Genomic DNA, 14,392 nt, shown 5'->3' with positions numbered 1-14,392 from the left:
TCATTACTTTCATGGACAGAATTTCTAGGCGCAGCCGAGGTGTTGAGGGGATCCGTTTTGGTGGCCTTAGGATCGCATCTCTGCTTTTTGCTGATGATGTGGTCCTGTTGGCTTCATCAGAAGACTGTGTCTCTCAGCTGGCCTGGGAACGCATTGGGGTTCCCCCAGAAGAGCTGGAAGAAGTGGCTAGGGAGAGGGAAGTCTGGGCCTCCCTTCTGAAGCTGCTGCCCCCACGACCTGACCCCGGATAAGCAGCAGAAAATGGATGGATGGATAATTAAAGCTGCAAGCAGCCTCGAATGGCCCTTGTAGCTCAGCGAGCGTCACTCCGGCCTCGTAGCGACTGCGAAGGTTCCAGCAATGCCACTCACTCGTCAACGTCGACGCTCTCGCACAGTTCCCGCACTCATCCTCCAGGCGACATACACTGATGTGTTCAGCAGTGCTCCATGATGATGTACCAAAAATCTGGTGCAGTTCGGCTGATGTAGTGAGGAGGTTTAGTTTATAGAATAGTTACCGAGCACAGTGGAGTCAAATTAAAATTTAATGCTATTAGGCTCTTTAGAGGTTCACAAACGTTTGTTGCTAATCGGATGATGCATGTGTGATTTGGAGACAACCATATGCACAAGGCAAGGGATTGAAATTTGCCATTTGGCCACATCCACATGGTTCAGCCAGCAGCTAGCATTGACGGAGTTCATCATCATGTCATTTTATGTCACTTGGCACAGGTTTAAAACTATATGAAAAGTATGACATCCAACAGGTGACTTCCTGTTGGAAGTGGGTGGGGCTAAGGTGATGTCAGCAATTGACCATGTAAATGTGATGAGAGCCGGTCTATAGTGAAAAAGAGAAAGTGCCATTCAGCTGTGACCTTGTATATGGAAGTTATTGCACCTTGATAATTCATAATGAAAGCCACATGCTTTGATGTATGAAAAATTATTTGATAACCTTTGACCTTCAATGCCTAAAGACTGTGCTGAGTGATTCTGAAGTCTGCATCTCAAAAGCTGTTGGACAGGCTCGATCAGATACGAGGTCTATAAAAAAGAGAAGACGGCAGCTTTGATCCAAAATGGCTGACTTCCTGTGGACCATGGCTCCAAGAGACTTTTTTGTATGTCCTGCCACGATACACACGTGTACCAAGTTTCATAATTCTGGGTTAAAGCATGGTTTAGGGCTGATTACTTAAATATTCCAGGGGGTGCTGCAGCGAAATTAAGACACTCCCACAAAAGATTGTTGTGGATTCCTGTTGGGGGCGGATACAGATCGATCCCAGTGAGTTTGGTGCAGCTCGGGCCAAATTCCTGGAATTTAGAGCCAAACATATGGCAATGGTGACACAGGTCACTTCGCCACGCCCACCTGCTCCACTGAATCCAGTCAGTGTTGGAAACGTTACACCAACATGTCTTCTGTCTTTCTGTCTCTGGACAGTTTCATGTTGATTAGGTGAAAGGGGGTCAGTAAGAGACTGTTCACAGTAAAACATGACACTTCCTGTTCTCAGGGGGTGTGACTTAAGTGATGTCATCATTTGACCTTGGGTATTGTAGGGCTCAATCACTGAAAGTGTGGTGCCTCTGTGAGTGTATGTGTGGGAGATATTACAGTTTCGTGTTTCATGCCGAGTAGGCAAACTTTGAGGTCTGGCCATGCACCTTCAGCATGCACAAAAAGTTTATTTTTTTGATAACTTTTTTTTGGCCATGCCTTATGAACAAATTGACCGAGTTTGAACCCAATCGATTGAAATCCCTAGAATGAGTTTGCTCAAATGCAAAGACCGTAAAAATCGGAACTTCTACCCAAAATGGCTGACTCCCTGTTTGATGTGCACTATGACATTAATAGAGTTCCCTGTCATCTTGGGGAGTGCTACAAGTGTACAAAGTTTCATGCTTCTACGATGAAGTAAAGTCAATGCGGAGGGTGTTTTGAAAGTTGTCAGATGGAGCTGTTGAGACGTTTCTTGTGCGATTTTTTGCGACAACCTTAAAATACCTAATTTTCACGCAGACTTGACGCGTCTGTCAAGTTAGGTGAGTTTTTGAATATGATAAGGTCCCCAAGAAGCCATTTCATTTGACAGAAGAATCGTAATAAAAAGAGGAAACAGTACTGATTAACTTCTGCGTCGTCATTTATTTCCTCAAGATAAACTGCCGGCTCCTCAAATGGATTAACACAACGTTGCATTCTCTTTAGTTTTCTCTGGTCTGTAATGGAGACTTGAATTTAACGCGCCATTTCAACAAAAGGTTTTGAATGCGCTTCCTAACCAGACGCTCCAAAGCGTTATTTAACAATATGAGGTGTTGTTTAATTTATTTTTAACATTGTATTTTCATACATTTATGCTAGGGCTGCCCAAGTCTAGTTTTCCAGAGCTACCATCTGCAACTTTAGATGCGTTCCTTCTCTAACATACCTGGACCATAGACTCATTATAAGCCTCTACAGAACTGAGTTGCTGCTAATGAGGGAAGTCAACCTTTTGTCTGGGGTGTATTTTAGCAGGGATGCATCTAAAAGTTGCAGTTTGGAGGACTGCACCTAGGAACTCCTGATTTGTACTGTCAATTTGGCCCGTTGAGGGCCAATATGCTGAAGTGGCCCTTGGTGAAATTGAGTTTGACACCCCTGGTCTACCCCCGGCTCACGTTCCCTATTAGTGTGTGAACATTCCAACGCTTGGTGAATTCTGCTTCACAATGGCAGGAAGAGCCGACACTGAAGGATCAAAAAGCAACGTCGCTATGAACGCTTGGCCGCCACAAGCCAGTTATTCCTGTGGTAATTTTTCTGACACATCCTGCTTAAAACCCAAAAAGTCAGAAGGTCCCGCTTTTAGGGTCTGTATTCATACTGAAAATCAAGATCAAGTGAGTTTTTGCTAATGAAAAAACGGGGTTGCCTTCATTTTTTTTTCATTGAACCAAAAGGCACCAAATTCCACAGCACATTTATATACCAAGGTTGTCAAAGTCATGCTAGCATAACTAATCTACTTCCCTGTTCCTCACAATTTTTATTTTAATTCAAACTCTTTCCTGAAGTGCGTCCCCTCTTATATATATCAAGTGTGCATTTAAGATTTAGCTAACAACTTCACAGCGGAAACAAATGGCGGTCGTTGTCGGAAAGCAGTTTTTTTTTTTTTTATTGTGACATCATGCATGATGTCACAATTCAACATGATGATACCTCAGTAGAACTACAGTGCACTGGTGGAGAGGCAGATGTAAAAGTGGTACTAACCCTGAGTGAGCGAGTGCAGCGGCAGGCTGGTCTGTCCTGGCTGGATGGAGAGCAGCCCTTGTCTCTGAAGGTTGAGCAGGTGTTGCTGCTGGACCTGCTGGACCTGCAGGAGCTGCTGCTGGAAGGCCAACTGCTGCGGTGACACCTGCTGCTGGAGACACAAATGAAAAAGCCTACCATAAGCCAACAAACACACACTGTACTCCATAGAATCCACTTGTTCTCTCTTCCACTTTGGTCTTTCTTCGGTCCGGGCTGTTTTTTTCTGGGCCCACTTAAGACAGGTAGGTCTCTGCTTTTCTCTCTTAATTAGTGCCAGTCGGGAGGCAAATGACAAACAATGAAACAACACAGTTAATCATTCATAATTAGAGCCACAGGAATTTAATTACAGCCATTCATAATTCAGCAAACAATGTGCGACTAAATCAAAGTGCTTAATAACCACCCTAGAAACTCTCAAGTCTCCCAGGCATGGTGCTGAGCTCGGGGATATGCGCTTCCCCCAGCCAGCCAACCAGCGCAGCAAGCTGCGTTCAATCACACGTTGATGGGAAAGAGAGTTATTTTCTTCATCTCGCTGGGTTACATAAGACATGTTATAAGTCTTTCTCATGATTTATTTATTAGACTTCTTGATCTGGGACCTGAGTTTGAATTTCGTACCACAAGCAAAAATTGTAAAATGGTATGACAATAAAAATCCTAGAATCCTTGAATAAGACTTTTTTATTTGTCATTATGTTTCTAGAACACAACAAAATTGGAGTGGTACCCTCATTGAATAAATACAATTTTAACTAGTCCTTGGGGTGCAGCATAAGGGTGTGGGTGTCTCTGCAGGGGTGCAGAGAGGATGGAAAGTGGACAGATTAATTCCACAGCTCTTGGGAAAAAGCTGTTCCTTAGCCAAAAGGTTGTGCTCTGTATATATTTGTACCATGTCCTGGACAGCAGCGGTACTAACACTTTGTACTTTGCCCTCGATGGGTGGGATCAGTGGCAATCAGTGCAGTCTGTCTCATATATTAGGTCCAGGTTTGGTAACTGACTCCCCACAATGCAGTGGGCAGTTTTCACCACCCTGGCCATGTCCTTTTTGTCCTGGACTGTGCAGTTGCCGTACCACACAGTCATACTGAGGCAGAGGATGCTCTCAATCACGGGTCGATAGAAATTCTTGAGTAACTGAGCAGGGAGTCTAGCCATTTTCAATTTCCTGAGGAAGAAGAGTCTTTGTTGGGCCTTCTTCATCAGAAAATATGTTCAACGACCAGGTCAGGTTCGAGGTGAGGTGGATACCCAGGAATTTGATGTTGTCCATGCGCTCCACCTCCTTCCCTTGAATTGTAATAGCTGGGTGCACTGTCCTCCTGGACTTCCTGTAGTCCACTATGACCTCTTTGGTCTTGCTGGTGTTGAGCACCAGGTTGTTTGGTTAACACCACTGGGACAGATGCTGGATCTCCTCTCTGTACAGGATCTCATCATTGTTTATTATCAGACCCACAACGGTGGTATCATCTGCAAACATTAGAGCCCTGTTACGGGAGTGGATGGCTACACAGTTGTGGGCGAACAGAGTAAAAAGAACCAGACTAAGCACACAGCCCTGTGGGGTGCTTGTATTGAAGACGATGGTGGATGGAGTTCGGTTCCCTATTCTACCCACCTAAGGCCGATGAGAAAGTCCCTGATCCAAAGGCACATTGATGTTGAAAGTCCGATGTTGTTGAGATTCACAATCGGCTTCTCTGGGATGGTGGTTTTAAATGCTGAACTGAAGTCAACAAATAGGATGCTGAAGATGTGTCAGGGCTGTGTGTCGTTCCATGGAGACAGCATCCTCTGTGGACAGGCTCCTCCTATAAGGACAGGCAAAGCGGTGCCTGTCCAGACCAGCAGGTAGGTTATCCTTGATGTGTTTTAGGATGATCCTCTCAAGCACTTCCTAATGACTGGAGTTAGTGTGACTGGGCAGTAGTCATTTAGGCTAGCCACAGCAGATTTTTTGGTACAGCAGTTGCTTCACCCACAGAAGTTGACTTGAAAAAGTGAAACGTGTGAACGTTGCTCATATGAAAAAGTAATATGAAGCCAAAGAGAGAAGGGGACAGAGGGGAGATAACAATAAACAGAAGAACATTATCTAATATCAGCCAAAACTCATATGGGCCACAGAAAGACCCTGTTAGCTGGACTCCCTGGTCAGGGCCATTTCCTTGATTCAGAAAATGGCTGTTTTGAAGGCTCCGCAAATTTTAGCTACATTTAAAACTTTAAAAATTAGATTTAATTTAAGTAAGTTAAGTATAATTTTGGTTTTTCAAATCTGGTGTTAATTTATCTATTTTTACATCTCACAGTGTACAGTAAGCTCCATAACTGTTCTAATGGGTTTAAGTCAAGTTATTACAGTGCAGCAAGAAAGTGTTAGGCTCCTCATAGAATGGATCTGCTTTTGCTTTTTGTCAAACTTCAATCTTTCTGATCAATGAACAAATTTAAATGTCAGTCAAAGATGAACTAATAAACACAGTTGAAGACGCAGCTAAATGTAAAACAAAAAAAAACAACTATCAATTTAAGACTTTTATGAGCTAAAACTGAAACAATAGAAGTCAAGACTTCTTCCAACCTGGCAGAAATAACAGTTTTAACTATGAAATTAACTAAAAAACCATCACTGCGTTCGCACAGTTAAAGTCAAAATAAGTCTGACTGAGACCCAACAGGATACTTGGTCTGTTTATGAGTACACAAGACCAGTTGTCAAATCGGGTGTGGAGCGGGGGAGGGAACAGGGCACTAAAAGCATTGCCAGGGCTGCCAGGCTGTGCACCGCACCCTTTTACCAAACACAGGACACACCACTCTGTTTACTTCTCACAATTGAACGTGTACAGAAAAAAAAATCTCTGTGCAGCATGGTAGACAGGTCACAGACTGGCGGCTCTGAAACCACTGAATCAGCCAGATAAAATGGGTCCCCCCTCCGCAGTCACCGTTTGCTCTGTCAAAAGGGTCTCAATGGTGTTCCCCTGCCTCACGCCCAGATCAGGCTAACTGGAAACGTTGTTTTATTTCCCCTGGATTCACAAGAGACATCTCACACAGGTCGACCCGGGATCTCATCTGATCTTTCCCAGTCGGTTATTTTTCTGAAGTTTTCCTGTGTCTGCAGTTGTTCATTTTTCATCACCTCTCTTCCCTGACAGTCCCTCGGATGGAGATAATAGCGCTTACGGGGGTGGGACTTCACATGGAACAATGTCTTTCATCAGAAACATTAAATAAATACAGGGCGTCTCGGCGGAAAGAAAAAGAAAATTGAGCGCGGCGAAGATGAATTTAACCCTCTCCCCTTCACAATTTTTCCCCTCTCTCTTTTAGTCCCATCAGCTGACAGCGGCTCCTGTGCGCTCCCAGCATGAAGGCACATTAACCCCTCCTCTACCCCACTGCTCCACCCCACCCTAAACCCAATAGACCAAATAAGAGGTTAACAAGAAGTGGCACGAGGGAGAGAAAAATACAGTCTCTGACAAATGAGAAAGAGTGGCAGTGGCAGGCCCCTTTCTTGTCGAGTTTCAAATATAAAGTTAAAGATCTTTGAAAAACAAAATTTTGATGTCTTTAAAATAAAAGGGGGCACAAAGCAACAACAGGGGGTTATTGTCTGGCAGCCACAGGGGAGTTGCTGCATAATGCCCCATTCTGTCTTTTGATGGCTGCTGGAAAAAGTGGGCAAAAAAAAAGAAAGAAAAAAGCAAGCGAGCTGGCGCGTGGGGAAGAGAAAGAAAAGAGAATCTCTTAAGGCAGCATTCATTTCCTGTGATCAGACATAATATGGTTAAAAAGTAGACTTTCTTTTCTTCCTCTTTTTCTTCTCATGCTCCATTCAACTGATCAATTGCATCCCCCCTCCTCGTTCCCTCCTTTTGCTGCGCTAATGTTTACATCAGATGTGAGTTTGGTGACAGGCCTTATCTGAGGCCGAAGAACGCTGCTGTCATGTTGATTTATGGGAGCATCACACCACAACTTGTCCAAACTGAAGCCCGCAGTTCATTAATTAGGGAGCTAGAACTTTGAAGTTTGTCGGTAGGGGAGGGGAAGACGCTTTTCAACAGCGTGTGCATTGAGTAGCGCGAGAGGCTAGGCTTAATTTTTCCGTCATCCCCCCAACACGCCTGTTTTTACTCTCCAAATACCAAATTCAACGGGAACAGGAGTGTAAAAAATTTTCCAGTTCGTCTTTAAACTTCTTCTGCCCATGGACTAATAATTTACTTTGTCCAAAGTGGCGTTCGTATCCACCCGTCGTTAACAAATATTAAGCCGTTTGGCTTTGAGCAAGCCCCGTCGCAAGACAGAGGGGTTGCTGGCGTAGGAGAGAATTCAAGAAAAGAAAAAAGCTGGGAGCGCTCTTTGTGCTGATATCTCACAATTACATGCCTTTTTTCCCTCTGCATTTCCATGTTAATTACCAAGAAAAACTTCTCCAATTTATATGCGCCCTGTTATTTTTCTTTTCCGTTTAGCCTGTCATTTTGTCCTACACACAGTTCACAGGAGCGGCCATCTTTTTAGTTTCAGAGGACACGTGTACTGGACAAAAGGGTCAGTCTTCTTTTATTGTCTGTCATCAGCTTTAGCATCTTAGTAAAAAAATATTTAACAGGTGTGTGCATTAAGGGGTAATAATTTTGGTCTAGTTTCTTGTGCAAATATCTTGAAATAAGACAACTGTAGCTTCCAAATAACTTTTCAGCAAAATACAGAAACTTGTTTTAAGTCAATAATTCCTTAATATTGATTTTTAAAAAAGTGGTAGTACCACTGGCAAATTATTCCACTTGTAACATGAGAAAAATGTCCTGTTATAAGTGAAATAAAATGCCAGTGGACCTACCATTTTTAAAATCAATATAAAGGAATTATTGACTTAAAACAAGTTTCTGTATTTTGCTGAAAAGTTACATCTGCAAGTCAGCAAATAAGTTACAGATGACTTACTTTAAATGCACTAAAATCTGCACTAATAACTAGACTAAAAATAAAATAGATTTTGTGTTTTTGTTACTAACCCCTCAAAAGTTTGAATGAGATTCTTAAGGAGTGGAGCTAGTGACCTCAGAAAAATCTTCCCCAAGTTAAGGAGAAAAATGACTGGACTGTGATACAAAATTCAGATTTCTTAATTACAGGTACCCCTCCATAGAAAATCTATGGCATATCATTAAGAGGAAGATAAGAGACACCAAAGCAACCTGCACTTCCTTAACATGATTGGCCAAGTCCTGAGTGCATATTCTGTGTTAACATACATAACTGTTTTAAAGGGTTGCTTTTTTACGACAATAACAAATATGCAGCAATACATGATTGTCGAGGAAGAGTGAATGCTGCAAATCGACTCAATGCTATGTGCTGAGTTTCCTTACATAGAAACTTTTGATTAAATATCTAACTGAGCAAACTGTCATGTTTGAGATCAATTAAAATGTGTGTGTGTGTGTGTGTGTGTGTGTGTGTGCGTGCGTGCGTGCGTGCGTGCGTGCGTGCGCGTGTGTGTGTGTGATTGAATTGAACATATTTTTTCTAAAGTCCTTTGTGAAGAGAGTTGTTGAAATTTGGCGATATGTAAATAAACTGAATTGAACTCAATTTTTGGCTTTTCCAACAAAATTTACAGGAACAAGCCATTGAAACATATCACTGTAATTAACAAATCTACATACTATACCAGCTTTCCTTTTTTTGAATTGAGTCATTTGAAATTGGTGAACCTGTACAAGAAATGTTTGACTCTACCAAGAGACCCTTCCACCCCCCTAAAATAACCATTGACAACTGTGAAATATTCCATATTTCACAGGGAGACAATTTCCCAACTAGAGGCACCGTCTTCTTAGCACAGTATCAGTTTGTTAACATTTACCCAGCAATTCTGACATGCTAATCAGAAGCATGAGTGCACTTGATTCCCTCTCTCTCTCTCCTTCCTCGTCAGTCTAAACCACAGTCTGAAAGACTGATGGCGTTCAGGAGAACACACACATGCCTTCCATGCTCTCTCCATCTGGCCAGTCGTTTTGGAAATGGCAGGCGGTCAGAGTGATGTCAGCTTTACCTCTTTGCTCTGCTTGCCGCCTGCATGTTGCTGCTGCTGGAGGAGCTGGAGGTGAAGCTGTTCCTGCTGCTTTTTGTAAAACTCTTGAAGTTGCTGCTGCAGAGGAAACAAGAAGGATGAAGGAATCAATGTTTTGTTCGCTTTGACAAAAAATAGAAGTTATTGCAGTTAACTAAAACAAAATAAGAAAAAGCTGACACTGAGAAAACATTTTTGTTAACTGAAGTAAACAAAAACTTTAATTAAGGGGGGAAAATTAGAACTACCTGGATCTATGTCATGCGTTTATAAAACTAAAACATTGAAATTAGAGGTATGACACCCTTTGTTTTTTTGACTCTATATCAGCTCTTTAAACTGATATGAGTTTGATTTATTTTTTCCCCACACAAGCAGTTTACGCCAGCGAATTACGCTACGCCATAATCCTCCTCATGCTGAACGTTGTGACAAAACACCAGTCAGTAGGTTGTTCAACAATAATTGAATATATTTTTGAAAGTGGTACTTTCTGTTGCGTATTCATTACCCAATCGATGTGTACATAATCACAACTCAATACCTTTTTGAATTCTGCACCTAAAAATTAAACTAAGTATGAAAAAAACTAAAGCTACAACTAATGACATCTAAACTGAAATTAAACAACATTTACTTAATAAAAGCTAGCAAGCACACTCTGAAAACTAATTAAAACTAACTCAATCAGTCAAACAAAAAGTCGCAACAAAATAAATCTAAACAATGATGAAAAACACCAAACCATTGTGCCTGAAAGAAGTAAGTCAGCGACAGCGTGGCACATTTTACCTGCTGTAGCATGAGGGCCTGCTGCTGCTGGAGGAGGACCTGGAGCTGCTGAGGGCTCAGGACTTGCTGCTGAAGAATCTGCTGCATTTGCTGTGGAGTTATCACTTGAGGTGTCATCATAGCCACTGACACTGGAACCTGCACAGACAAGTCGCAGTGAGGAAAGAAAATGAGCAAAGGCCAACTTACATTGTCTAAGGATACTAAATATTGATTTACCAAATCCGGCCCACCACAGCTATTTCTATGGCCCTCTAAACTTCAACATAACAGTGTGCTTAAATATAATTGAATAAATCAAATCAAATCAGTTTTTATTGATATGGCCAAATGGCATCAATGTGACAAGATGTCAGATAGTATTTAATCTTAAGGAGTATAAATCGAATGCAGAGAAAGATATAGTATTTTAATAATTTGTCAGTTCAGCCTGTCACAAAAAGCAATTAAACAATTAATTGCACAATTTTCATTTTGATGATTAATATTTTTTGAAGGGCAATTTTGTTTACAGAGTTTATAATGGATTTTATTTATGATTTTGGTTGTGTGTGTGTTTTTTTTAAATTTCTGTTTCATTTATTGTTTTTGGTTGTTTGGTGTTTTATTTTGGATATTTAAAATGTTGTCCACTCCCGACCCCACTAAGGGACAAGGGCGTAAAGAAAATGGATGGATGGATAGTGTTTAAGACAGTGAACTTGCATTATTAAACCAAACATATCACTTAAAAAATGTCTCAAATCAACAGAATTATTATAATAACAGGATGATGATATTGTTCAGCTAAATTTAAGATTGTGATAGGTAGTTTTATCAAAACGTTCTGTGACAACCGGCTCTTTGAAATTGATTTTGCCATCTCTGGTCTAGAGGGATCCTTTGACTAAATCATGAGTCACATCCATTCCCCATCTTCACAAGTCAATCATTAAAAACAGAAATGTACTGTACATAGTCAAAAATACAGTCAACAACTAACAGAACTTTCGAAAAAACAGGTTAAAAGACAAAAAACAAGCAGGGATATGTAGTTTCAATGATTACATGATCTGAAATTCCATCTTCAGACCTTTCGTCCTCACTCTCCACTCATTCGATAAGATCTGTTTTTGCTGTAATACCCTCTGAGATTGCTCTTTAAGCTGCCCAACATATTAAATAGTAAAAGGACTTCAGTCCATTTACTATTTAAATGTTCTTTTTGTCACAGTCGCTCCATTGAAACTCACAAATGCACACAGATTCATACACTCATATACAAATCTGTGAAAGAACTGGGGTTCTGGGTGAGAGAATCTGAGAGAGAACCCCTTTCCGGGGGGAACCCAACACTTTCCTAATGCAAAACAACTTCTCTTCCCATTGACAAAACATGGTAGCAGCAGCATCATGTTATGGGAATGCACTTGAGGTTGAGTTATGAACAGATATGGACTCCAGTTATAAGCCAGGCAACTCATGAATGCAGCTGGGTGTTTATTTAGTGTAAATAAGCATTGATGAAGTTGCTGTTTCAGTTAACCTCCCCACAATGCTTTGCTACATCACCGTCACTTTCACATGACCAACCTGCTCCACTTCCCAAACGGCAACAAGTTGGACATAAATATTGGTTGTTAATATACGCCTGGTTTTACTTACCAGTTCAATTTTGATATGTTAATAATTGACTAATATTGAATCAATACTGATATTTTAAAAAATGACTAACATTGGCCGATATCCATATCAGTGCCAATATATTGTTCTTCCCCAATTTAGGTTGATCAGTTCGTCTTGTAAAGCATAATCATGGTTTAGAAAATGAAAGAGCCATCACTCTAAATATGAACTTGTTATACTTTACTATAAGCAGAGCAGGTAAAAGATCCTAAATGCTATAAAATGGACAAACGAAAGGAAAATACTACTGAATTAAAATATAGATCAAAATAACAAAAATAACAGCATATATTAGATTATTATGACTGTATTAAACATGTTTTATTCTATTACTTTTTTAAATTAAAAGTGATCTCACCACAATACTCCTGTGGTTCACTCGCCGTGTCAAGTCCGACTATCTCATTAGAAACGCTGTGAGCAGCGATGTGCTGTTTTAAAGATGCAGATAGCCCAAAGGAGGAGCAAGAAAGGGAGGAGGAGGAACCGCGGCGACAAAAAACTCTGGCGGGCCTCTAATTCTTACAGGAAAGGTGTAAGTGCATGACTCCTCCAAACAAGTGATTTGTTGTGACATTGAGAGAGCGTCCACAGTTGTCAGAGAGCCTTAATTGCTCCGATGACACGAGGCAGTCGGAGTGTGTCGGGGAACGCCGCCACTCGCCTCTGTGATGTGAAACGCCATTAAAATCCCCTTACCTTAACATTCAGATGACAAACAGCGAGGCACTGCGCTGGATGTTGTGTCTATTGTGCTTTTGTTGCGCGAAGACAGCAACAAGGAATACACACGCACATCCCTGCTCCTGTCAACAGTCCATGCTGATGCTGACGCCCCGTCGTCACAGAGGAAGCCACATTTCAGAGCCGTCTCAGAGCTAATGACAGCCCTTTGAATTTTTCATGTGTTTCTGAATGTAATTTAGCTGTTTAAGATAATTTTTTTGGACATCCGTATAAGCTTAATTATTATTCTTAGCATAGCGTTAAACAAAAACAAAGCCGTGCCATAGTCAGCAGAAGAAAGGGGCTGTGATATGAAATGAAGAAGAAGCAGCTTTGATGCTCTCCGCTAAGTTTGTTGAGCGGTGCCAGACTATGCCGGACGACGGGGTCAGGGCCCCACCCAGGACCATTTCTCATTTCCAGCATCAAGGCGCAGGGAACAAAATGCCCCCCGTGTTACGTCTTAATATGCAGTTCATCTTGTCTTGTTATTTGCGTAGCCCAGCCCCCCATTTCCTAATTTCACAGTCATTATCCACTGAAGTCCTTTTTTTCCCGAGCATCACTAATTTTGATGAACATTTTGAAGGTCAACGGAGCAGCCCCCGTCTTCCTGAGATGCGAGTCCAATATGTCCTATTACTATTATTAATGGATGCCTAGAGGATTAGAAATACCACCTGAATTTTTTAGGTGTTTAATTCTACTGCATGTTTGTCTTTTTTTTTAAGCAGGAAAAAATTGCACATATTTGGTGTGTATTTGCTTCATGATTTTGATATAATTTCACAAAATGTAATGTTTACAGCTCGTTTCATAATTGATTACTGCATAATGTTATGATATAAAGCAATTTGAACTGCCTTGTTGCTGAAATGTGCTATACAAATAAAATATACATATATTACCAACTGCAGCTGGTGGCTCATTTAAACAGCCTGGCATGCCAATTTTTTACCAATACAAATTTTTTTTTTTTTTAATAACTGATAATAGTTCATTGAAAAACATTAAAAATACCTGGGAAGGACTTTGTTTGTGGCTAATAAACCATCATACAAAACCATGCCTGATTTGGTTTTATCATATCCTTGATGAAATGCACTGGAATTGAATTGAAATATGTCAAAAGTTAACCAAACTACTAAATTAACTAAACTAACCTAAAAAAAGAATCTGTTCCTTTAGTCTTTAATTTTTAAATTTGGAAAACAAACCAAACTTCCACAACAGGGTCTGTCAATCAGTCCTTTCTCACAGCAGATGGAAAAGGAGTAGTGGCGGATCTTCAGAACTTTGCAGATGTAAATAAGATTGGTGGATAATAACAGGTAAGTATCGTGTGATTGTGCAAAATCAGGAAAGCGGTGCACTCCTACATTTGTTTTCTTGTAACTGCACGACAATGCATAGCTCAATAAAAGAAAATGATAACTAAACTCAAAGGTAACAGCTGCTTTACAATCCTAGGCGATAGTTTTCTACTTCAGTCCGTCCTTCAGCATAACAGTGTGAATTCATGGTTTCACACTTTGTTTTTGTCAGGCTCACAGTAACTACAGCCAGAGCAGCTTCCTCTCTATGCAGAGGCTATTACAGACCCCCGTTTTATTACCCATTACTACTAAGGTCATTAGCACCAAGAGGGATTGTGTGCTTCTTAACCTATTGATCAATGTAACTACTATCATTTAATCCTGTGCTAAAGGAGAGAAAATCTCTCTGAAAGGAGGGCAAAGCGGGGGGAGGACACTATTGAGTATGTATGGCCGGGGG

General features: G+C 41.0%; 1 protein-coding gene across 5 annotated transcripts in view; it reads right to left on the bottom strand.

The window, feature by feature from the left end:
* Window positions 1–14,392, bottom strand: part of foxp1b (forkhead box P1b) — a 361,422-nt gene that overhangs the window by 71,641 nt on the left and 275,389 nt on the right. For 4 of the 5 annotated variants that reach the window (XM_017304814.1, XM_017304815.1, XM_017304817.1 and 1 more), the window contains 3 exons: window positions 10,226–10,363; window positions 9,416–9,511; window positions 3,280–3,430 (listed from right to left, as the gene is read on the bottom strand). In XM_017304814.1, coding sequence (XP_017160303.1) covers window positions 3,280–3,430; window positions 9,416–9,511; window positions 10,226–10,363 — 385 coding nt within the window. Of the gene's footprint in view, window positions 1–3,279; window positions 3,431–9,415; window positions 9,512–10,225; window positions 10,764–14,392 lie in introns of those variants that run through there. The other variant, XM_017304816.1, reaches the window with a different exon arrangement.

Source organism: Poecilia reticulata, linkage group LG5 (genome assembly GCF_000633615.1).
Source record: "Poecilia reticulata strain Guanapo linkage group LG5, Guppy_female_1.0+MT, whole genome shotgun sequence".
NCBI lineage: Eukaryota > Metazoa > Chordata > Actinopteri > Cyprinodontiformes > Poeciliidae > Poecilia > Poecilia reticulata.
The sequence above is the reverse complement of the archived record's forward strand: the minus strand, read 5'-3'. Positions and strand labels throughout refer to the sequence as shown.